This window comes from Hermetia illucens, chromosome 1 (assembly GCF_905115235.1).
Source record: "Hermetia illucens chromosome 1, iHerIll2.2.curated.20191125, whole genome shotgun sequence".
NCBI classification, from domain to species: Eukaryota; Metazoa; Arthropoda; class Insecta; order Diptera; family Stratiomyidae; genus Hermetia; species Hermetia illucens.
In genome coordinates, this window is record NC_051849.1 from 82,815,912 (window position 1) to 82,841,305 (window position 25,394).

General features: G+C 38.4%; 1 protein-coding gene across 2 annotated transcripts in view; it reads left to right on the forward strand.

The window, feature by feature from the left end:
- Positions 1-25,394, forward strand: part of LOC119661259 (nuclear pore membrane glycoprotein 210) — a 165,977-nt gene that overhangs the window by 65,767 nt on the left and 74,816 nt on the right. For both annotated transcript variants that reach the window (XM_038070512.1, XM_038070511.1), the window contains exons 15-18: positions 1,253-1,452; positions 1,562-1,828; positions 2,693-2,818; positions 3,011-3,116. In XM_038070512.1, the coding sequence (XP_037926440.1) occupies positions 1,253-1,452; positions 1,562-1,828; positions 2,693-2,818; positions 3,011-3,116 (699 nt within the window). The remainder of the gene's footprint in view (positions 1-1,252; positions 1,453-1,561; positions 1,829-2,692; positions 2,819-3,010; positions 3,117-25,394) is intronic.

Below are 25,394 nucleotides of genomic sequence, written 5' to 3' on the forward strand. Positions count from 1 at the left end.
ACTATTCATAACATTATCAATTATGGGTTGTAGAGCTTCTCTAGGTCTAGTCGCAGATAATTTCTACTGCTCGGAGGGAGTTAGGAGTTTCTCTCATTTCCATCGGAATCAAGAGTTCACAAATCATCGCAGCATGTTTGTTATTTTTTATCTATAGTAACCAACAAAGGAGAAAAAAGCTATTCTACGTGAATCCATATGGCATCCAATTTCCTTGTTTTTGAATCATTTGCATGACTCTTGATTGTCTACCTGGGGCGGCGCTTATCCCCAATGTTGAAATTTCTATCCCTAAAGAGCCGAAACCATTCTCTGCATGATTTATCAGTTGGAATCCTGTCACATAAATTATTCTTCAAAGTCAGTATCTTTTCTTACATTAATTTTAAGGCGGGCTAGAAAGTAATAATTTGTTCCACGAACCCGTTCTCAGAAACTATTCAACCGAAAAATCTGTGAAAAAATCACAAAGCTGGCACTATAGAGTGTCTAGACCTCAAAATACCCTCCATACCGATATCTGCTTAAATAAGCTTAATAATATTTATTATTACTATATTTTTTAGAAATTGTCTGGAAACTCCCTTTACGTTTATCCGAGAATAGGTTATAATAGAACATGTTACTGTTTGGTGGGAATCGTATTATTACTAACAAAGTTATAATAGGTCAAAGTTGTCATCCAGTTTGACCAAATACGCTTAAAGTCGTTGCTTTTTACAAAAATTTAAGAATCATTTTCTTCCTCTTCTGATCGGTGTCGATTTTCCAATTACTTTCTCATTAGTAGAGGCTAACGCGCTAAGAGATGCGTGAGATAAGTTTAGGAGGAGGTCAGTAAACACAATGATTTTGATTTTATTATTTATTTATCTGTAGGTTTAGTTCGTAAAATCAGGATGCGGTAACCACCAGAATGTAGTGAATTCCACCGAATCCAATGCGATTTATCACAGGAGTTCACTTTTGGATTTTTAGTTTATATCAACCAGCATTTTGAACTCGTTATAAATTGTCTTGTAAAACAGTAGAAGAATCGTCATGATTCACTCCGCATCAGCTACTGTTACAGTTTTAATATACAGTGCGTAGATATCCACATGATTACATAACTGGTAAATTACTGTTAAATTAAAACTACTATTTGGAAAATAACTTTTCCTACGAACCACCAGCACACTGGGCAATATACTTTTGTATTTATATGAATCTCAAATTGATTTCATCACTTTTTTTTGCTTCATTCCAACAGTCTTCAAAATGCTCGAGATAGAAGCTCCGAAACATATAAATCAGGACACAATTCTTATTCCGCCCAGATCTACAATTCAACTAAAAGCTAATCTTGATGATGTCGTCTATAAATTAAGTAGTGAATCAAATGGAATTGTACGAGTATCATCTGATGGGAATGTAAAGTCCGGCGACACTCTTGGTCGTGATCTGATAATTGTAAGGATTGAAATTAATTTCCGATAAATTCTGATTGAGTAGAAAAAAATTGTACAGCTAAGAAAAACGATTAATTTTCATTCGGCTTGACTATTTCCTTTCCTGTTAGGCAAAAACTTTCGATCAAACGCTACCAATCGATGTGGAAGTGAAGAATATTCAATACATCCTTGCCACCCTGCTTTATCCATCCGTAAAGTTGCGGCAAATTGAACAAAAAATCCCTAGTGGCATGAATATGATTCTGAAGATTTCGTTACATGATAATTTAGGCAATGAATTTTCGCATAATATTGAAGATGTCAATGGAATCAAATACGAGCTATCTCATAAAGATGTAGTTGACGTGCAGATTGGTAACAATTTAACGGTGTCGGTAAGTACGTTATATTTTCCTAATATGTACATAGAAATGTTTCTAATATTATACAGTAGTGTGTCGTCGTTTCCGGAAAATTGTTTTCCACTTTATTTTCGGCATCACTTTTCTCTAGTAGTAATGAGAATAGGGAACAACCTAAAGTTGTGTGTGGTGTGTACAATCTGTTTTTCGTAACGGTAAAGCTACACCGCTAGAGTAGAGAGTATGAATACGATGCAGTTAGAGCTTCTTTATATTTCTTAAAGGGTCTCCATATCTTTGGGATAAAATCAAAGTAAGCGGTAAAATTAAAAATATAAGAGTAATCAGAAGCTAAAATATTAAAGCTTTCCGACTCGGACCAATAAATATACAAATTTTATAACAATATTTTTCACTTATTTAGTGGTAGCAAATAAGTTTTTAGATATGCAATTAAATCTTCAGGGTTACTAAAGCGGGGTTTGAAGCTCTTCTGGATCTTCGGCATGTGTATATGTCGCTTTTTCGTGAACTTCCGGCTTCGTATACTCGATTGGTTTTACACAGAAGAAATTGATATTCTCTTTATAGATTGGAATTTTCATGGTTTGGTTTTATATATTGAAGATAATATAATTGAAAAATTTTGTAACTTAATAATATTGGAAAGTATTAAATGTAAACACACGTGAAATTCAAGAACGGGATATATCTTCTCAGCATTTTTGAAAAATGGCATCGTCCTGTTGTATTCATCAAGTCTTACCTATACAATTTGTAAAATCAATCATAATGTACCACACTACTGTATACAGCATAACTTTGAAACATAAATAAAAGCTAAGTGCTTTCATCCCTGTAAACGTAGCAAAATCAATAGATGTTTACATTTTCCAGATAAATTTGCCACGTGAAACAATCACCATGATTGCAATCAGCTTAAAAGATAGCGCTGGCGTAAAACATGCCGAAGATTTCATAAAAGTGTCAGTTGCGGAATCGAAAAACATTTTCCCAACCAAGGTGAGTTTGTTGCTGTAAGGTTATATGATTTTTATCACGTGTCGTGTTAAAGGTGTCTGGATTCATGGTAGAGAAGAAAGATTACCTTTGGCTTTTTGCATCATCATGCTTTTTTTCTTGCTGTATTGTAGCTTAGATTGGTGGTTCGTCTCAATTGTTTTTTCTCACTCTTCCTTAAATTGATGTTTATAGACAATTTTCTCTGTCGGGGACATCATTTGTTTCGATTCACCTCTAACGTCGGCAACATTTTGGAGTAGTTCAGATGAACGTATTGTATCGATTGATAGACATACAGGTGAGTAATTTTCGCTTTATTTATTAAAACTTGGAATTGATGTTTGTTGTTAATGGTGAGGAGCAGGTGGTTGTGAGAGGTTGGTAAATGTTTTTGATTTTTCGTGAGGGAAATTATGAACCGCTATGAGTTTTTCAATATCAAAATACAAACCATTTTTAAAGGCATTGATTAAAGCAACTTAAAGGGAAAGGATTCTTTGATATTGATTTGGCAATGATAATAGTAACATTGTAATGGTAGATGACATCACTGTAACTGATTTCTTGATAAGGAAACATAATTGGGTTTTGGCTGAATGAAAATGGAGTGTTATGTTAGCTGATTGGAATAGTTGCGATACTGATGAAGGAAGACTTCTTTACCTTTGAAAATGTTCTCATTGAGGTTAAGTTTTCAAACATATACATCTGCAAGTTGTCTTTTCGGACAAAATTGAAATTAGCATGGACCAGGTGGACCTGGATATCGTTTCAAAATCTAATTATTAAACTGTTGACAAAAGCAAATGTCGTAGCCGAAAAATCAACCGGCGTACGATCCATTATAACTGTTACTGGAGCATAGATAAGATTCAAGTTTTGCAGGTTGTTAGCCTATAAACTAACATCCTCCTTAGTCGCATTTTGCACCTACATCCTACAGCCATTCGGATTACATATGGTGACTCTTTCCTCCTCGTTTCTCAACCCGTCTTGGAACCGTTACTGGCGGAGTTCGTACGGTTGCGAAAGGAGAAGAGATGAGTTGTCAACATTCCGTGCGTTTCTACTTCTCGTGGATGAGGCTGGTTCCCCAAATAGAAGTAACATTCTCTGTCATCAATGCGCTCAAGGGGGTTGTCGTGGTCTCCTGAGAGTCTGGTATCTTTGCCAGGGAGTGAAAGAAGGCAATGATTTTTGAGATCTAAAGCGCAACGATTGGAGCCGTATTTGTATTCTTCCTGACATCGTAAATGCAGCAGCTAAAATCACCTTGAAACGCATTAACGAATACCTCGAAATCTTGATTGTCTGGGAGTAGGCCGGTTTTCTGTTTGGATGCTACTGCATTTGCCACATCATCACTTTTCTGATCATTTTGAGATGGTGTTCAGAGTTTAGATCTCTGGTCCGTCTGCTTTTCATGTTTTCGAGGTCTGCTAAGGTTACATCCTGTCACCAATATTAATTCTTCTTATTATGGGTGGCCTTCTCTAAAGGCCATAGAGAACTTCAACGGATCATAACATTTTTTTTTTGAATATTTTTATTACGTTGAGAATATCTGTTTGCTCTTCCTTCGAGTCATGGACATTGGCTAAATGGTGCTAGATTTGGAGGAGGTGGCAAGCAAAATCCATCTAAAGACACACCAGCAAAGCCAAGATGATAAGTTTGACGGGTCATTGCACTCTTCTTTAACATTTATATACGTCGTGTTGTCGGAAGACTCTGTTCTAATACAATTTCAAAGAAGGAACTTTGTCGTCGTACGGATACCAGTGAACGTGTTGAATAAAAGACGGAAGTGGCAATTTGAGAATGGACGGTAACTGCATTGTTGGTTATGCCACGCAATGAAATTCCTTATCTCAGGATGGCGACGAACAGTGGAACGAATGGTCAATCTAGGTGCAAAAAATATTTTATTACCCCTTTTCAATACTAAATTTTGTGCCGTGAAGGACCGAAAAGTACAGATTTAAAGTGAGTGTCTCATACCCAAGCAAAAAATCTGAAAAAATATGAAGATTCCTCTATTGTTAAGATCTAGACCTTCAAATATTATATATCTCATACTGATCCTTGTTCAAAGAAAGCTAGTAAGAATATATTAATATAGTATTCTTCCAGTAAGAGATTCGTCCGAGAATGAATGAATTTCGATTTGAAACTTTTGCACGATATTCTGAGATAGCTAAAACCCCCTAATGTGGTTTTGCAGGTCAAACAATTCGGATAAATGCACCAGAATTGAGGCCATATTTTTACATTTGTGACAGAGTTCGAAGAATTTTTTACGGGATATACCGGCCTCAGTTGCTGAAATGAACCGTACATCCGCATTAGTGAATATTCAAGGCTCTTGTGTGAAACAAAATCTTATTAGAATCGATTCGATGTTTGTTTGTCCGTCATACGCGTTTTATTCGGAAGCGGCTATATCGATTGTCATGAAATTTGGTGAGAACGTGTGGCCTGTGAATCCCTTTACATATAGCAAGTGGTGCCATGATGTCTTAAGTTTACGGGGGGCTCCAATAGATGCGAAAAGGAGATGCAATTTTTTCTTTGCAGAATATGGCCATGTGGGGTATCAAATAAATGGGCTCAATTAGTACTTTTCTAAACTGAATTATTATTTCTGAAATCGGGTGCAAAATAAGGAAGTGAAGGTTCAAATTATGACCCTTAAAAGTGTATCAGGTCTCATTCTCAGAACCTATCCAACCGAAACATCTGAAAAAAATCGCAGTTATGTATTTAAACGAAATGAAGGCCTCAAAATCATTCTCGTTCTGAAATCTGCACAAATAAAGTAATAATAGTATATTAGCATATTTTAGAAATTTAGCCAGAAACCCCCTTAAATCCAGAGGATAGCATAAGGCATAACTTTGGGAAGTTTGAAGAAAATCCAACTATTATTAAGAAAGTGATAGGAGGTGAAACTTTTACATTCTATGTGGATTTCATTCATTCTAAAACGTGTATGAAGTCATCATAATATATCATTCGTCAATACCATATGAAAGTGGGGTCATATGAATGGGGGTTCGTAGGGAAACATTTTGTTTTAGTTTTTTATACGTGCATGTATAAGTATAGTATTCGATAATAGGCAATGTTTGTTTATTTAGGGTGAGTATATCTACTTCTGTAATATGTACGTATATCTTGTAGTTTGAAAAAAAAATATATGGCTGAAATGTAACAACCGGAAACCGGCTACGATGGCGTGTAGGCAAGGAGCAAATGGCAATCATGTAAAAGCCGGAAGACTCATTAGGGTCCCATGGTTTTGCCTGGCTTAGACTCCGAATGCTTAGCATATTGCAAACTGATTTTACCTCCTACGCAGTCAATGGTCGTAAAACGAAAAGGTCGTGTTGCAGCGACGTGTGCATATATTTCCCTTGGCAAGAATGTTTCGTAATCAGTGTTGCCGGAAGCGAAAAATTATGGTATTGGAAAATATGTCAAAAAGATACTAAATGTTATCTTTATATGACGGTACTTAGGTTCAAGCAGAAAGAGCAGAATGATCCTGCTTTGAATGAACTTTTCTGTGAATTGTGAATGATCTCGCATTCGCAGAGGGGGATTTACGTCCATCGTTGTGGGTTATTTTATCATCATGATCAACGGCGAAACAACCGGTATCCCGTTTAGACCTGCTTTAGTAAGGAACTCCAGATATCCCGGCCTTACGTTGAGGTCTATTAATTGGATATCTCTGAAAGCTGTTTGGCATTCTGGTCTACGCAATTACTCTGTCTGAGGCATTGTCTGCCACGTCTTCTTTTTCTACTATAGATACCCTTATAGACTTTCCGGGCTAGATCATCCTCATTCATAAGGATTGAGTGACTTGCCTACCGCAAACTTGTGGGGCTGTGGTAATCGATGAAAAGATGATGCAATAATTTCCTTGCTTCCCGCAGGGAGAAAATCTTATATGTCGCTGATTTGCCAGGACTGAAGCCTCTTTGGTATGGGCTAATGATGTTCTGGGCCAATAGGGTTATCCGGCCTAGCAAATTAGTGGCGAATATCCGCCTTTTTATTTATGGGACAGATAATGCCTCGTTGCCAGTCACCAGGCATTGATTCACTGTTCCACACCTTGAGCATTAGTTTATGAACCGCTTGGTGTAGTCTGTTGTCTCCATATTTAACCAGTTCGACTGCAACTCCATCGGCTCCTAGTGACTTAAGATTTTTAAGTCAATGAATTACACCGATGGTTTCTCAACAGCATGATCATCAAGCATATATAAGGCTTTTTGGTAAACCTTGGGCGCCTTGTGGGGTTGTTCCCTGTCCTTCGCAGACTTGTTGCTTCCTTCAGGCTTCCTTTTTTGTCTATGAAATCGCTACTCCACTCGATGGAGTTCGTGATAGGCCTCTGCGCGTGCCCGTGCTCTCTAAACTTGCCTCATTGTCCGGTATGCAGCATTTTTCCGTTCCTATGCTAACTTTCATTCATCGTCGATTCAGTCGTTTCTACCTTTTTGGCATTACCAATGAAAACGTTCTTCAGGTGATTGCGAAGATCATTAGTTGATACTTCATCTTCAAGGCCTCTATTATTGCGCTTCCATTTCCTTTTCATAGGTGTTACGAAGGACTTTGTTATGGATGGCTCACTCTCACTTGATTGTCAGTGGGGATTCAAGGTGATGTTGTTATTCGAGTCGGGAGCGCCATGCAAACGAGACGTGATCTGAGTCTATCTTGATCTCCGTATATTGATAGACCAGTAGCTTCCTCTAAACTACAATTTTTAATTTTCAATGTAGATATATATTTCGGGAGCAACTTACCTCCTTCATCAGTACAAAGCTACTCCTACTCCTAGCTAGCTTTATACTGATGAAGGGGGTAAGTTGCTTCCGAAATATATATCTACATTGAAAAATAAAAATTGTAGTTTGGAGGAAGCTACTGGTGTATCCATTTTAAGCTAGACTACAAATAGCTGACAATATCTAGTCTCTCCGTATATGTTTTCTCATTTATAAGCTCAGAGGTGTCGGCGTCCGATAAGCAAGTGGTCAAAAGTTGTAAGTTGTTCCGCTTGGACAGTCCGGGGCTCCTTTTGTGATTGCGTAACTTGTACTTTTCTGTGTAGAATTGTCAATCGCATGCAATCCCAACTGGAGAACTAGTTCGTACCATTTGTCTCGTTTTTAGGCTCGGGAGACTCGCTTCCTTCTGCCTCGTCTGCAGTTTTTCGTTAATAAAGAACTCTCAGCGATAACTACATGGAGGTGGGTTAGGGAGTAGATGTAGGGTTTGGCAGTAGAGCTGTTGGTGCAACATCGTAAGTACCAATCCATGTTTTCGCTCTAGCACCTATACTATCCTTTGACAGCCCTTATTATATTGGATAGCCCTCATGAATATTTTACTAGGAACTTTGTTCACGTCGTAGGAAAGGAAACAAGAATACCACAAAGAATCTCTTCACTTGCCTTCTGACTTTCTGAGGTTCATTTTGTCGTTACGGTTCGGCCATCATATAGGCTTTTAAATAGTTTTGCTTATTAAATTTCCTTTCATTTTGGATAGTTACTTTGGTTTTCGACTTGGCTGCTAGGATAGCATATTTCGCTGATACGCTGCTAAATCCAGTGAACTCATTGACAGTGCAAAACCTGGCGACAATTAATAAAATTGCTCAACGCCCTCCATTCCGATCAGGAACCGACTATTAGATGAAATCCTTCAATTCAATTTTTCTGAGTTACATTTGAAAGAGAATACATAGAACGTCCATAAATCGGAAGATGAGTATCAGATTATTATCTCATATATGGGCATATGTATAGTAAGCCTATTATATGCTTTTAGCATATTGCTTTGCTAGCAAGGAGTTCTTTTTGTTTTGTACTGAATGCCTTTTTTGGACTTCCCACACTATTTTTAAAACCTAGACTGAGATTTAATATTGAAATTGTTCTCTTTCTAAACTTTGTTCATCATTGCATCTAAAATTATACATGCCTCGCTACAAAATTATTAACGTGGTAGACATAATATTGTACATTATGTTTAGCATTCAAAATCAGTGACGTTAGTACGATAAAAAAAATATACTTAAGTAAGCTACTTTTACGTAAATTCTAAATTGCGTGTGATGTAGACATAGGAATTTTATAAGAAGAAATGAGAGACGCAAATAATCGCTCCATGATATCCTTCTAGGGTAGTTTGACTGATCTCCCTTAATTCGTTTATATTGGGTGGCTGATGAGTGTAACTTATCCCTTTAAGGATCATTGTTTTTTAGTTACCGAATGTCTGGAATATTTCGGAATCATCACCAATTGTTCTTCTCAATCTGCACATTAGGGCAATGTTTCAACTTCTGTATTTTTTGTAACCTTTTGCCTTCTGAATTCCAACTTCTGTTTTCAGTCGGCCATCCTTTCCAGCCAAATAATCACAAAGTTTTTTTTCTTGTTGGAATTAACTCAATTAACCCCTTTTTATTATTCGAGTATTAAAAGTTCCCTAATTACATTCTGATAACAGAAAAATTGCTAACAAAAGGTCAGAAAGTGCAAAATAGTCGACTTTCATTTTATCATTAAATTAAATGAGCGGATGCGGAGAGCTTGGAATTCGGATGGATGGGTTTCGGAAGAATAGTGTAGGCTCTGTGCTGTGAATGAACAAGGGAACATTCTTTTGGACTAATTTCCGCTCGGCATTTTTGTCGTTCCTTTGAACATCATTTCTAATTGTTTTTCGATGAAATGTTTCAGGAGGTAATTAAATCTGTCCTTTTTTTCTGAAATATGTTTTTGAAACTTGGAAGATTTTAGATTAAAAATATGCTTTGCAACATGGTGAGTGATTACTGTTTGGAAGTAATTAAGTGCAGGAAAGCAGATTCCGGGCCATTTCAAAGCTCCTTTTTGAAATTTTGTTCCATGTGGTAGCACATGATGAGTTGCCTATGTCGGTGTCATCCTGTTCTCTACGTTAATATCTTCACTATATCTCAGACTCAAGGATAATAAGCCCCAAGTCAAATTTTCTATGCAATCGTTTTATATTCATGTGGCTCTACGTATGATATTTCTAAGACATCTTAGAAGCTTTGTAAATGACAATTACAATATACCTGAATTCAAGTCCTTAGAAAATACAATGAAACGAACTGTTTCTGAGGATGTTTCGATTCTATTTTCCCATTGAGGGAATGAAAACTACCTGAAGTCATCTTCATATCAGCCACGTGCAATTTTTCGTTTTGATGCTCGACTTTGTTTGTCCTATTGATTCTCCTATTATTTTAGCCATAGGAAATTTGTCCACGTGTGAATAGGTGTTAACTGAATTGGCATGTGGCATTTTCCCCTCATATTACTCACTTAATGCAATTACTGTGTGATTAACATAGGAACAGCAATTTAAAGGAATATTTTTTTCATCAAACGTTATAAAAATCGACTAAGAACACTTTCTTTTCACCTCCACAATTTACGTGGTAATATAATATAATGTATATATCACATTCATAAAACTATTTCCAGAATAGACCTATAAATAACACCCTGACAATTGGTTTTACAAACTGTTCCGAATTCGTTATCATAAATATTCATTGAGAAATGCTTACAATGACTAGTTCGCCCAACGGGGAATACAGAAGGGAGAACGGAAAAAATTCTTTTAGTTAAAAATGTAACCAAACACGATACGTACATATTTTATTTGCTATATCAAGAGGCCGACACACAAAATGAATATTTGAATAGTGGCGAACTGGCAATAAATCACAATTAAATCTGCAATTCATTTGGAAAGTGTGTTACACGTTTAGGTAGTAAATGAAAGGTGGTGAACGGGTATTTTTATGTGGGCATCGACATATTGCAGATTTTCAGTAAATTTGGGGTTATATACTTCTATCGTTGACAATATACGGTTATTTTTATTTTCTCCGGGACATACGAAACTAGTGAAAAGGACTTATGTATGCCGTAGTATCATTCTGTATAATATGGTAGAGAATATCAGAATTTGGGAATACGTTTACTGAAATTTGTTTTCATGAGGATGGTTTTGTATTTTGAGGTTGGCGATCCTATTGGAGTGTGGATTATTTGGGTTCTCTTAACATATAAATTGATATGTGAATATGTTGATTAATATTTCATTCTCTTCAGATATAGTCTCATGTGCTTAACATATTTCAATTGGGGAAAAGCTATCCTTTTCCTATTTCCTATTTCATTGTTCTAAATATGCTTGATTTTGTTCGACTCCCCTTTTCTATTTTTTCGGTCTTTTATTGAAAAACTGAGTTATCTGATTTTCATATGCCTTTTGCTAGCCAACTTTATGTTAGAAAGAGAGTGATGGTTCTCTATTTTTGCTGTGTCAGCTACGCCAACTTCCAGAGAAATAGATCCTCGACTCTGATGATCGTTAAGATTCTGGAGAAAGGCCTCCCTTTTAAGTGAACCACCAGCAGATATATTCTAGAGATACTAGCTGAAATCAGGGAGAGCATATTATTCCGCTCTAAATCCTCCTGTATCCACCTAATTAACACCCTTCAGATCATTGTGGAGCAGTTGGATGGAATTTAGCAAGGGCAAGGCTAGAAACGAAGAGCCAAAGAACAATTACAAAGTCTTATAGAGAATAAAAAGTTAATTTTCAAGGTTAATTTATATTTTTGGGATTATAATTCAATTTCTTGACTAGATAATCCTTAGTCAATGTATGTTTACGGTGTCTCTAGCGAAAAAGTTGCGGGATTGAAACGCAACACGGTCTCCGTCGCTAGTAGTGGTTTTTTAATTGACAACTACGGATATTTCGGGAACAATTTCCCTTCTTCAGTGCCGGGTGTCTTCTTTTATTAGGCTTACTCTGGCCAAACACTGAAATTCTCGCTGACTGAAATTGCTTCAAAAATTTAAATGCCCATTTTACTCGCGCAAATGATGCATGCCAGAATCCAGCCCCTCCGTTGAGGGTTGTACGCCCCTATTGGCCCTGAGCTGAGATTTTGGCTACTGTCTGGAAAGCGCATTTCAAACAAATATTCTGTCGTTTCTTCACCATTTTCTGGGTACCTCCACGTCTGTAAACGTAGGTAATCAACTGCTAGTGACGTTCTTTGACAAGGATCTGCTTTGAGATCACCTTAAGCGAGTTAGTTTCTTCATAAAAGTGTCTCATTTAGCCGCCCTCATGTTATTCTTTAAAGCTTTCTGACTATCTTTGTGCCGATTTCACCCAACAGCTGAATCAGACAGTTTGTCCGCCTGTCTGTCTGTCTGTTTGTCTGTCTGTTTTTCACATCTAATTTATTGGGAAACGGCTGAATCGATGGTCGTGAAATTTGGTGAGAATGTGCGGTCTGTAAATCCCTTTACAACAACGGGTTACATCATTTTGCACTGGATTTAAGGCGGGCCTCCCCATACATGTGAAAGGGGGATGTACATTTTTTCAGAGAATACGGTCGTGTGGTATATCAAATGAAAGGGCTCAATTAGTACTTGGTAAAACTTAGGGGAGTGTGGACTCAAAATGTGTGCCCCGAAAAGAGTAACGGGTTTCGTTCTCAGAACTTATCCAATCGAAAAATCTGAATAATATCACAATGGTGTATCCTTACGAAATCTAGGCTTCAAAATACATCTCACTCTAATATCTGATTAAATAAAGTTAACAAGTTCATGCTAGCAGTACAAAATCTGGTGTGGTTATAAGTAATAATATAATGCATCATTTTGGAAAGTTCGATAAAAATCCAGCTATTATCAACAAAGTTATAAAAGGACAAAATTGTGTATTTCACGTGAATTTTTCGCACTTTGAGCCGTTTATGACGTCATCATCATATAAGGTAAACTCATATGAACGGGGGAGGTGGAATTCGGAAATACATATGTATTTCAAGGAATATTTTGAATTGAAGGTGAACGTGAGCGGGAAAACGTGAATAGAGTATTTCTCATACAAGTTGAACACAAAATCTTTATACCTGAACCGTCCAAATTCCGGTATTCCGACTTGTTTCAACTCTAGAAATATATCTGATGCGTCTCCCAGGGATCGAAACTCGTGCGCTCAGTTCTATTTCGCGATCCGCTGCTTTGTACTCTTGGCTTATTGGAGAGCTATAATAAATGTTCCATTAGGAAATTCGTCCTCGTCATAAGGGAAGTAAGTAGAGCCCCAAAGAATCTCCTGACCTCCTTGTTGACTTTTTATAGTTAATTTGACCGTTTGATTTTCAAACCAACAGTCCATGGTTTCTGTTTGAGGTGTATAAATGCCTTAGAACCAGTGATCGGACGGCTGGTTAGTGCAGTGGACGCTTTTCAATGCTGAAAATTTATTTGGGACATATAGTACCTTGTCTACGCTTTAGATGAAGATGGGTTGGACTGTACGGCACTAGCCTTAGGAGCAGACATTTGCATTTTTTGAACAATGGCAGCTTAGAGATTCTCTACAGGGTCAGTCGTGCATCTTCCTACTCATCGCGCTTTGCCGCAAATGTTTCGGGCGATTCTTTCCCTTCACCCTGGCGCAACCCAGGTTCGGGAGTGTTGGCAGAAGGCCCCTGTTGTGGTTCGTCCGTTCAGGACAGGTTTCCAATGGGATTGACCACCAATAGAATTAGTGGAGAATCTGACTCAGATTCTCCATCGACGAGCTTAGAGTCTGAAATAATAAAAAACTTGTTGTTTTCTTTTTCGTTGGTGTGTATATTTATTCTTGCAAATACCGTTCTCCGGGATTATTAAAAAATATATATTATATATAGTCATGTGTAACTCGCAGAGGCTTATCATGAACTCCGTCGAGCGGAGAAGCGACTTCACAGACGGAAAGAGGAAGCCTGAGAGACCAAACAAGTCTGTGAACTAGAAAAGTACAGGGAGTAGCCGCACGGCGCGGAAGTTTTACAAGTCAGCAGGATGAAGCCTTATTCACCTCGATGCTCATCCTGCCAAGACAAAGAGGGATATCTGATTTCCGACATAATGGGCATATTGGAGCGATGGGTTGAGTACTTTGATGAGCTACTGAACAACCAGAACCTCGGCAAGTTGGAGGTCCCGCCAACTGAAGACGGACAAATACTGCCACCACTAAGTTTAGGAGAAACAGTCCGTACAATTCATCGGCTAAAAAATCATAAGTCGCCAGGAGCCGATGGAATTACATTACATGGAATTGGTTAAATATGGAGGCGACCAGTTACACCAAGTGGTTCATCAACTTGTGCTCAAGTTATGGGACAGCGAATCAATGCCTGACGATTGGCAACGAGTCTCATACATAAAAAGGGAGATATCACACAGTACAGAAATTATAGAAGTATCATGTGGCTGAGTACCATCTATAAGATATTCTCCTCTATCTTGCTAGGCGGGATAGCCCCATACGCCCAGAACATCATTGGCCCATACCAAAGAGGCTTCACTCCAGGCAAATCAGCAACAGATCAGATTCTCTGCAGGAAGCGATGGAAAAACTGCTGGAATATGGACAACAGTTGCACCATCTGTTCATCGACTTTAAAGCCGCCTATGATAGCATAAAACTGTACGCTGCTATGAGAGAATTCGGTATCCCGACGAAATTAATAAGACTGACTAGGCTGACCCTGACCAATGTGCGAGGCCAGATAAAATCAGCAGGATCACTCTCAAGACCTTTCGACATCAACAACGGTCTACGACAAGGGGATGCGCTATCATGCGTCCTCTTTAACCTGGCCCTCGAGAAAGTGATCCGTGATGCTGAGGTAAATGCAAGAGGTACGATCCTCTTCAAGTCCACCCAACTACTGGTCTATGCTGACGATATCGACATCATGGGGAGAACCACCCGAGACGTACAAACTGCCTTCATCCAGATCGAGCAGGCGTTGATAAGCGCGAGATCTTGGGCTGCACATCAATGAAGGCAAGACAAAATATAGGGTGGCAACGTCAGCACCGAAGACGAATCAACCAGCAACATCAAACCGCACTGGTCAAACACAAACACGAAGAAGAATAAGGATAGGAGAATACAACTTTGAGACCGTTGACAATTTCTCCTATCTAGGGTCGAAAATCACAACCGATAACAGCTACGGTGATGAAATCCGCGCACGGTTGTTGTCAGCCAACAGAGCCTATTTCGGCTTACAAAGACTGTTCTGCTCGAAACGTCTCTTTACTGTATAAGACTATGCTCTTGCCAGTCCTCATGTATTCCTCGGAAACTTGGATTCTTAGCAAGAAAAATTGTGAACTCTTGGCCGCGTTCGACAGAAGAATCCTCTGAAGAATTTTTGGCCCCCTACATGAGGATGGACGATTCCGTAGCCTACACAATGACGAAATCTATGAGCGATACCATGACCGTCCGGTTGTGGATAAAATCCGGCTCAATAGGTTACGGTGGGCGGGTCACTTAATCCGTATGGATGAGGATGATCCCATCCGGAAAGTCTATAAGGGCAATATCTATGGTAGAAAAAGAAGACGAGGCATGCCCTGCTTGAGATGGAGCGATGGCGTAGTTCAGGACGCCAGACAGCTTTTAGGTATATCGAATTGGTGGACCTCGGCGCAAAACCGGGATGTCTGCAGTTCCTTATTAAGGCAGGCCTAGACCGGATACCGGTTGTTGCGCCGTTGATGATGATGGTTACATGAGTATAGAAATGCAAATGAATGAAAGGGTTGCCTTCAACTACTCATTTCAGTGCAACTGCATAAAACCATTAGAATGCAATTTGCCAGGTAACTTTTTCTAGTCAGAATGTAGTTTTGGTTGCCAGGTTTGATTAAATCTCGATGTTGCAAAAGGAATCCATGTTTATGAAACCATTTCAAATCAAACACAGCAAGATATTTTATTCCAGGAATTTCCGAATTGGCCGTAAATTTTGGGGATTTCTCTAAATTGATATATTATTTTATATTTTAACCACAAACATTTGCCCTAATTTAAATTTTCATGGAGGAAAATAATTTGGAAAATTCATAGACTTCAATGAAATGAAATTATTATTATTATCTCTATAAAAGGTAGACGGTTCCTTGAAAGCATTATCGCATAATCTATTTTAGTCCCACACTAAATTATTTTGAATAATTCAGGTATTAACATCTCTAACCATAAATTACTCCAATATACATGATGGTTGCCTATTGTAAGTATATTCATGCTACCGTAGAGATGGTGGTGAAGATACGTAGTATGTGCCCCAGAAGGCCTAACCCATAAAAAAATAATGCTACATCCCAGAACAGTGAATCCTACTTCAGAATGTAGCAGGGCAAGCGAACCTTGAACGTTTGTGTTTCTCTGGAGAGCAACGAAAAGTTTCCAAGGTTTCGTGTTAAATTTGCTGAAACTTGAGCTATAACGGAGAACGCTTTATATGTGGGCCTTAAGTTCAGTTCATTCAGTTCATTTGAACAATGGTCGCGAAATGCAGGATAAGATGCCAATTTTTAGTGATTCCCGTTTCGTGTTGAATTGTATCCTCAATGATTTTAGATTTTTAGTATTATTGAGTGATGAGCACATTTCACATATTTTCAGAATTTTTGTTATAAAGTTTGCCTAAACTGGTAGATGTTTACTGTATTTTCCACAGCTTCCCACCCCACGATATAATGCATGAATGATTGACAAGGCTTGAGGAGAGAAATTAACATTGTGTTGATGTTTTTTTCGCTCTTTTATGCATGTATATTGTAATGATAGGCCATCAAAATTTATAAGGGCAGTTCAGGAGCAGTGGGAAAGTTAAAGCATTTTATCGGAACCATTTCCACCATCCTGCCATTTTCATCTCTGCCCTTTCGCTCTATTTTTCACTTACTGTTGTATTCATGGCTTATTTGTGGCCTCCATGGAATTTGGTTTTCAAAATCCTAGTTTGTTGAATGTTTATGTTCAAGTCACGTAATCCTGGAGGTGTGTTTAGTGGCTACCAAAAGATAATGATTATGGAGGAGAAAATGAATGTAGGGGAAGGGTGTTGGGGCGACTGTGCTAGAAAGTCCAATTCGATAAATTAATGTCAGCATTTAATGGGAAAAAAGAACATATATATGTGGGAAATTCACAAAAGATGCTAAAAGATCAGACTAATCATTGAAAAGAGGGATAGTAGGAAAGTAGCCGACAAGATTGAATAATGGTTTAAAAAATTGTGTTAGTCATGCAATGCCTATGATGCACGTCGAATCCTAAGTGTTTGAATATTATTTCCTCGCTGCGGGTGGATTTTTTCTTTTCTTAGGTATTACTCAAATTCTGTGTTTGATGATTAAAATTTGTAGAAGATAAAGACAATTGTTTCCTAAATCAAATTGACAGTCTTATATCGAAGTCGCAATAGCATAGCGGTGATGATTTAATGGAACTCCGATATCGGGGTAGAGTTAATATGTATAGAGAGCAACGTGACAAAAAGGTCAAGAGAGTAGAAGTCGGTGTAAAAGTAGAGATTTTGGATCCGTATAAGGTCAGTTCTAAGAATATTTAGGTAATCCATCGATGTTGAGATTGAGGTTATTAGCGAAAAGCTACTGGTCTATTTAACGAATAATATCTAGAAATTATGCACTTATTTCACCTGCCTTTTTAAGGTTTTTTTTATGATGATGCACAGCCTTGGCGAAGAGGAAAGAAGTTACCGTTTGGAATTGGGAAGGGGTTGATCGTGAAGGAAGTGGCGATGCACTCTTTGCTTAAACATCTGTATGTGGTAGTCAGACGGGAATACAGAAGATGGTAGCCTGTTCCACATTCGTATAGTTCGAGATAAAAAAGGATTCGTGGTATTTCACGGTGCGACTAGCACTGATTCTTAGAGTATGCAGATGGGAGCGGCTACTTAGCCGGGTGTTGCGTTTGGGAGAGGCCCTACAAGGAATATAAGACCTGATATTTGCTGGGAGCGGTGACCGATATAATAACGATAGAGGAGAGAAAGACATCCAACATTTCGTCTGTGCTCAACGGGCTCATTTTGAGATGTAATGCTCATATCACATGATGAGCTCTTCGTTGAACTTTATCATGAGCAGACAGTGCAGTTATACCTGCACCCGCCCAAATGTGAGAGTTGTATTTTAGTCTAAGTCTAATGTGAGTCTTGTGGATCTGCGCTCTAGAACGAAACCTTATTAAAATCGGTTCACTGTCTGTTTGTCTGTGACATGCACATTTCTCCAAAACGGCTACACCGATCCCAACGAAATTTCGTGGATATACGCGAACCATGAAATCCCACGCACATAGTGAGTGCCATAAATTTACGTGTAGTTTACATGCAAAGCGGGGATGTAAATTTTTTTTTCATCGAATATAGTCGTGTGGAGTATCAAATGAAAGGTATCGATTATTACTTTCCGAAAGTGATATTAGTTTTGATGTAAATTGCAAAATGTGCAAGTAAGAAGTCAAAATGAGCACATTTAAAGTAAGATAGGATTCATTTTCGGAAACTACCCATCCTAAAAATCTGTAAAAAATCAGAGTGATGCGTTTATGTGAAATCTAGGCCTCAAAATATGTCCCATTTCGATATCTGCTCAAATACTATATTACCAAGTTTTTAAAATTTATTGAAGCATCCTAGGAGCACTAAATTTTCGTGGAATTTCAGCTATTAGTGTCAAAGTTATAGCAGTTCAACCTCATCAATTTCGTACTGACGTAAGATACTGACGTCACAGTTAATGAGAATAATTGACATTCGAGTGAAATATTAAACTTTATGAACTTTATGAAGAAACTCCTTTTCCTTTTATACTTATATATTAGATTAGAATTAGAATCGATTCAATGTCTGTCTGCCATCTGTCACATCCGATTTATTCGGAAACGGCTGAAGCTATCGTCTCGCAATTTTATGAGAACGTGTGGTCTCTGAATCTCTTTTCATACAACGTGACATCATTTTGAACTGGATTTAAGAGGGGCTCCCGTTACATGTAAAAGAGGGTTGTCAAATTTTTTTTTCACAGAATGTGGTCATGTGTGGATTAAAGAGCTCGATTAGTACTTTTCGAAATTAGTTTTATTTCCGAGCTAGGTGAAACATGGGGGAGTGAGGGCTCAAAATGTGTGCCCCGAAAAGTGTAATAGGTCTCGTTCTCAGAACTTATCCAACCGAAAAATCTGAAAAAGAATCATGATAGTTCAGCTATACGAAATCTAGGCCTGAAATTACGTACCATCCCGATATTTGCCAAAATAAAGTTAATAATAGGATTTTTCCTTATTTTAGAAATTTTCCCAAAAGCCCCCTTAAGTTCTTCTTAGAAGTACAAAATTGGATATCCTTGTAAGTAATAATACAATGCACATATTGGGTTGGGGAAAAAGAAATGTCGTCTGTTGTCAATAGATGGCGACACTTTAACATATCTTGTGGTCTACTTATCGCATCGGGTCATACTATACGGTGATTTGAAGACGACAATCTGTTCTACAAGTGTTTTTTTGACTGTGTTGTGATCGTACGTTTCAGTCTCAAGTTATAGCGCGTCAAAGATAGAGTCCACCAAGCAAGAAATTCGTCATATTTTACGTTTTTACTACCTAAGAGATAAAAATGCAATGAAGGCGGCCGAAAAGAATTGTGAAGTGTATGGGTCCGATACTGTAACGATTCTCACACCACAACATTGGTTCGTTCGATTTCGTTCTGGTGTAGTGGATGTCGAAGATACACCCCGTACTGGTAAACCAATCGTCGTAGAAACCGTTAAATCGTCGAAATCATTCAAGCCGACCAGCATGTGAGCATTCGCTTAATTGGCGAATGCGAATGGGTATAGACCATAAAACCGTTTGGAACCATTTGCAGAAGATTGGATTCCAAAAAAGCTGGATGTTTGGCTGCCACACGAGTTGACGCAAAAAAATCTCTTGGACCGAATGAACGCCTGCGATGCACTGCTGAAACGGAACGAATTCGACCCATTTTTGAAGCGGATGGTGACCGGTGATGAAAAGTGGATCACGTAGGACAAACTCACGCGACAAAGATCAAAGTCGAGCCGGCCCAAACCATCGCTAAATCCGAATTGACGGCCTGGAAGGTTTTGCTGTGTGTTTGGTGGGATTGGAAGGGAATCATCCGCTACGAGCTGCTCAACTGTGGTTAGATCCTCAATTTGGTCTTCTACTGTGAGCAACTCGACCGTTTGAAGCAGGCGATTGACTAGACGCTGCCAGAATTGGTCAATAGGAATAGTGTTGTGTTCCACCAGGAACTCACACATCTTTGGTGACCCGCCAGAAGCTATAGGAACTCGGCTGGGATGTAATTTACTGTATGCGTGAGCGTTCACAGTTTCCACCTTTCCACCAAATTTGGTGCTGTATATCGCTGCTACAGTCTCCGAGAAAAATGCGTGTGATGAGCAGACAGAAATACAGACAGTAAACCGATTTTAATAAGGTTTTGTTTTACACAAAACCTTAAAAAGCAAGCTGTAATTCATTCCAAAGGGCTCATTAGTTTTTTTTTCAATTACGCCTGCCAATTTAGAGAAATCATAAAGATGGAAAGTCTAAAAAACGAGCGTTTACAGTTTTCGGTAAGGAAAAGCACCATTTTTCGAATAATTTTAGTAGTTATCCGCCAACCAGCTATTCCAGAACTTTACCTGCTTTGGTGACCATCCGTTTCCTTTCCACTCCACACTGAAAGCGTGCTGTAGTCTTGCCGTTCGGTGGCACCGTAACTACCTGACAGTCGTTTGCCTTTGGCTTTGTATTTTAGGAAATATTGAGTATTAGACTCTGTAACTTTGCATGTAGATTCTTAGATATTCGTAAATTAGAGATCAATTTACGCGCAAAAAACAATGATGATGTTTTTTTCGACCTGTTAATGCAGGCTTCTCTTTGATGTTCCAGGTTGTATTTCGTCATGGATGTTTGTGTTTGCTTTACGATTGCTCCGCTTCTGCAGGCTTCTTGCTTGCTCCGCTTCTACAAGCTTCTCGCTTCGTACTAAGCGTGACGATGGACCTGGAACATAGTCTCCTTAAAAATGAAATAGGGGAAAAAATAGGAATAGAGAATAAGGGGAATGAACAATATATATATGTATAGAAAGCATTTCTGGGTCTAAATGTAGTGAATTGGTGGCGTTATGGGAAGAACTTTTCTATTTGGGTGGCACGGTGCTTTTGTTCTCTGGAAGCGTACTCTCTTGACCCGGGGGTCGTTTTTTGACTGTTTCTTAACTGCGAGATCCTGGTTCAGGTTAAGCAATGTCAAAATTGTACAGTGTTACGCACTAATGGAGATTTCCGATGTAGTGGAGAAAGATGTTTTTTCATGAGCAATTACGGGTAGTTTAGGGGAGATATCGTATAAGCCAATTACGAGGTACATCCAGAAAGTAAATGTACTCAGTTTGTGCAGGCCATAAAAAGATTTATTTAAAAAATACATATTTACATTTTTTTCCACTCATGTGCACCCTCAGAGAGGTGAATAGAGGATCATCTGAAAAGGCCTGGTCAGGGAATGCGGGAGTGGTTCAAAACGTCCCATCCAGAAGGGACCAGCCGTGGCATGGGTCGTGTGAGATCTGATATTGCCTCTTTTTTTCAGAATTTCATAATATCTGGCAGAGTTGGGCAAAATTATAATCATCATTACGTGATTATGATTACGAATTTTATGATCATCCTCCATGATTATGATTGTAATCATATAGTTATAATCATGTAATCATAATCGTGTAATCATAATTCTGTATTTTTAGCCGCCATTGTTTAATCTCGCTGTTTGATGAGAAATTTATTTTGGTGACTTCAATCTGAGATGTGTTTGGAGAACTAATATCAATGATAATGGTTTTCGATGCTTGGTAATGATAATGGTGATGATTCTTTTCATAGTTTAATTTTTTTAGGATGGGCTGTGCTGTGTAAAATATTTTGGTAGCATATAATTATGATTGCAACTTCAGTGGGGCAATTTTGTAAGATATCAGTCAGACAAATATAGATATGTATACATATGTCTCCGAATTGAAAGCAAACGACTTCGTATCTAATTTGGGATCATCTATGTGCGCACTACGAAGGTTTGTTTGTAATTTGTAGGTACAGACATCCATATATACGAGCGTGAATTGGGATGCATAGAAATATATATACATATGCGTATTGTGAGCTGCAATTACCAATTTCGAAACATACATATACATACGTATTTGTGTATTTCGTAAGTGGCAATTGTTCATATGTATTTGCAGTGTGAGACACGAAGTTCAGTTCAGATGGAAACATTTGTCTGATTCAGACACAGCCATCTGTATCTGTCCACTGCCTGAGGTAGATACAAATATTAGTCTGTTTGATGTCTGAAGTAGACAAAAATATTTATCTGGCAGAGGCATAGACTTTGCCTGAAGTAGACATTTAGTTTTGACAAACATTTGTCTATTTGCTATCCGATACAGACATTTGTTGTCTAATATCTGAGATAGATACAGACATTTTTTCAAATTCAAATCCAAAAAATTTGTTCAGTTAAAAGGTTAAATAACCAACAAGTAAGCTGGCTCGTAAAGCACAAACGGAAAAGCTCATGATTTCATGATGATTTCAAATGATTTCATGATTATGATTACGGTGATTACGATTGATCATGGCCAGTGATTATGATTTCAATCGCGTAATCAAGTAATCATTTCTAAGAGGTTAGATATTGTCTTCTATTTATAGTTAAGTCTAAAATTGATAGACCAGTAGCTTACTCCATACTACAATTTTATTTTATAATATATATATTTCGGGAGCAACTTCATCAGTACAACGCTACTGAAAACAATTGCGATTCTACGGTTCCATTTATACTAAAACACTAATTACCTAAATTATTAGGTTGTTGCAAATGAAATGTCGGATTTTTCAATGAAGTGAAGTTAGTTATGATTTTAATGTTTAAAACTGCCGCAAGGTGACTCTGGTGGTATGGGATAATTGAGTATAAATAGTCGTTTGTTCGATCAAGGAGTCATTTCAGTTTCAATCGTCATTGAAGTTCCAAGTAAAACTCAGAGAAAAAAGCATGGAAGGGAGTCAAAAACGTCTACTTTTTCTATATAAATTTAAACTTGGTCACAACGCAGCGGAGGCAATCAGAAACATTTGCAGAGCATTTGGAGCTGACGCAGCAAACGAACGAACGACACAGCGGTGGTTCGAAAAATTCCGATCAGGCGACATGACCCTCCAAAGTGAACCTCGTGGACACCCAGGACCATCGATCGACAACGACGAGTTGCGTTTGATAGTGGAATCTGATCCCCGATCATCGATTCGTGACATTGCAGGGAAAATAGGCGTACACTATTCGACAGTATCTCGGCACTTACAACAGCTTGGAAAGGTGAAGAAGCTTGATAAGTGGGTTCCGCATGAACTCAACGAGCAAAACATGGCGCTGCGAATGGAAATATCCAGTTCTCTACTCAACCGCAACAGGAACAATCCCTTTTTGCGCAGAATAGTGACATGCGATGAAAAGTGGATATTGTACGACAACCGTCGCAGATCAGCGCAATGGCTAGATGCCGATCAGCCTCCACAATACATGCCAAAACCGAGCCTTCACCCGAAGAAGGTAATGGTAACTGTTTGGTGGTCTGCATCTGGAATTATTCATTATTCGTTTTTGGAGCGTGGTGAAACAATTAATGCAGAGAAATATTGTGCCCAACTTGATGAAATGCACGAGAAATTACGTGTTCAGCGGCCTAGATTGGTCAACAGAGATGGAGTGATACTGCTCCATGATAACGCCCGACCTCATGTTTCCAGAATGACGGTCCAAAAATTAAATGAATTACGATATGAAACTCTTCCTCATCCACCATATTCACCCGACCTCTCGCCAACCGACTACCACTTTTTTAAGCATTTGGATTACTCTTTGGCGGGGATACAATTCAGCAATGAACTAGCTGTCAAAAGTGCCTTTGAAGAATTTCTTAGCTCTAGAAACCCAGACTTTTACGAAACTGGAATAAATGCCCTTGTATCTCGTTGGGAGAAGTGCATTGAAGCTGCTGGTTCTTATTTTGACTAATAAAATTAATTTTCATAAAAGTTATAGTTTTTTGAAATTTTACTCAAATATCCGACATTTCATTTGCAACAACCTAATACTTTTTAACAAAAAAAAAAAAAAAATAAATTATTAATCTAATTATCTATTAATTACCGCGGCAAGTCTTATTAATTTTGAGGGGCAATTACCGGAATCTGTGTTTAATAACCGCGTCGCGTCTTCTCTCAGAATTTCTAGAGTTTCACAAGGGTCCAAGGTTGTCGTTCCGTTTGTATGCCGCAAGAGTTAAAGATTTTCGCGTTGAATGGTATGTGCTTCCTCGACTATGTGCACTGCCACTGATGATCTTATGCACGACTTTTGTTTCCGAGCACTACTAACGGCTTCCTTGATGTGTTCATTGAATCTAGTCGTTATCAGGCGTTTCGTCTGTCCTATGTATATTTTATTATAGTCGCTGCTCGTTATTCGATAAATCCCGCTTTTTTCCTCCGCTGCCAAAGGATCCTTGACGCTTACCAGTAAGCTCCGCAAGGTGGATCATCGACTCGAACCTACGACTTCCAGTTGGTACTTTTTTACCCAATTCCTGATGTTGTTAAATAGGTAGGAATATGGGATACTTATTCGTTTGCGAAAATAGCGTTGTTAGGCATGCCTATTGTGTTGCTTGACTTTCCTTCCAATCAATTTCTCAATAGTCTGAGGATAATACCCATTCTTAATAGCGGTGTCAATAATATACTGTCGTTCCTTATTGAAACCGTATTCTGAAAGAGGGTATGTGATCAGTCGGTGAATTATGTAATTATAGGCAGCCATTTTTTGGGAAAATGTGTGATGTGAAGTTACTGGCATCGTTCTCTGCGTTGCTGTAGGCCTACGGTTTATCTCAAACTTAAGCTTCCCGTTAGAGTTGACGATATTTAGATCCAGGAAGGGTAGAACCCATCCTTTTCTACCTCTAGTGTAAACTCGATTTTATGATGAATCTTGTTTATAGAGGAGATGACCATGTCTATATGGTCTCTTCTAACAATCGCAAACACGTCGTCTCTACATACCTAAATCATACTTTAGGCATTATTCTCCTTGATTCAATTTCTTCTTTGATTGATGACATGAACCTTTCAGTGTGTAGCGGCGAGAGGGGGTTCCCATCGATACTCCCGAAGTAGTTTTGTAGAATTTATCCCGAAATTTAAACTAGTTTTCGTTCATGCAAAGCCTGGCAAGGTTAGCATAGATATGAATTTTTCTTCTCCATTCCGGGCTAGATCCAAACTGATTCAGCCATCTCTCGAGTTCGAAAATTGACTCTTTCACTGGTGTGTTGGGAAACAATGCCTTCACATCGAAAGACACCATTACCTTGTCATCACTCATCCTCTTAATGCGTTGCAGCTTCTGTATTAATTCATGGGAGTTGGCAACTGAGTACTTACTATTCGTCGTTCCAAGGGTCTGGCAC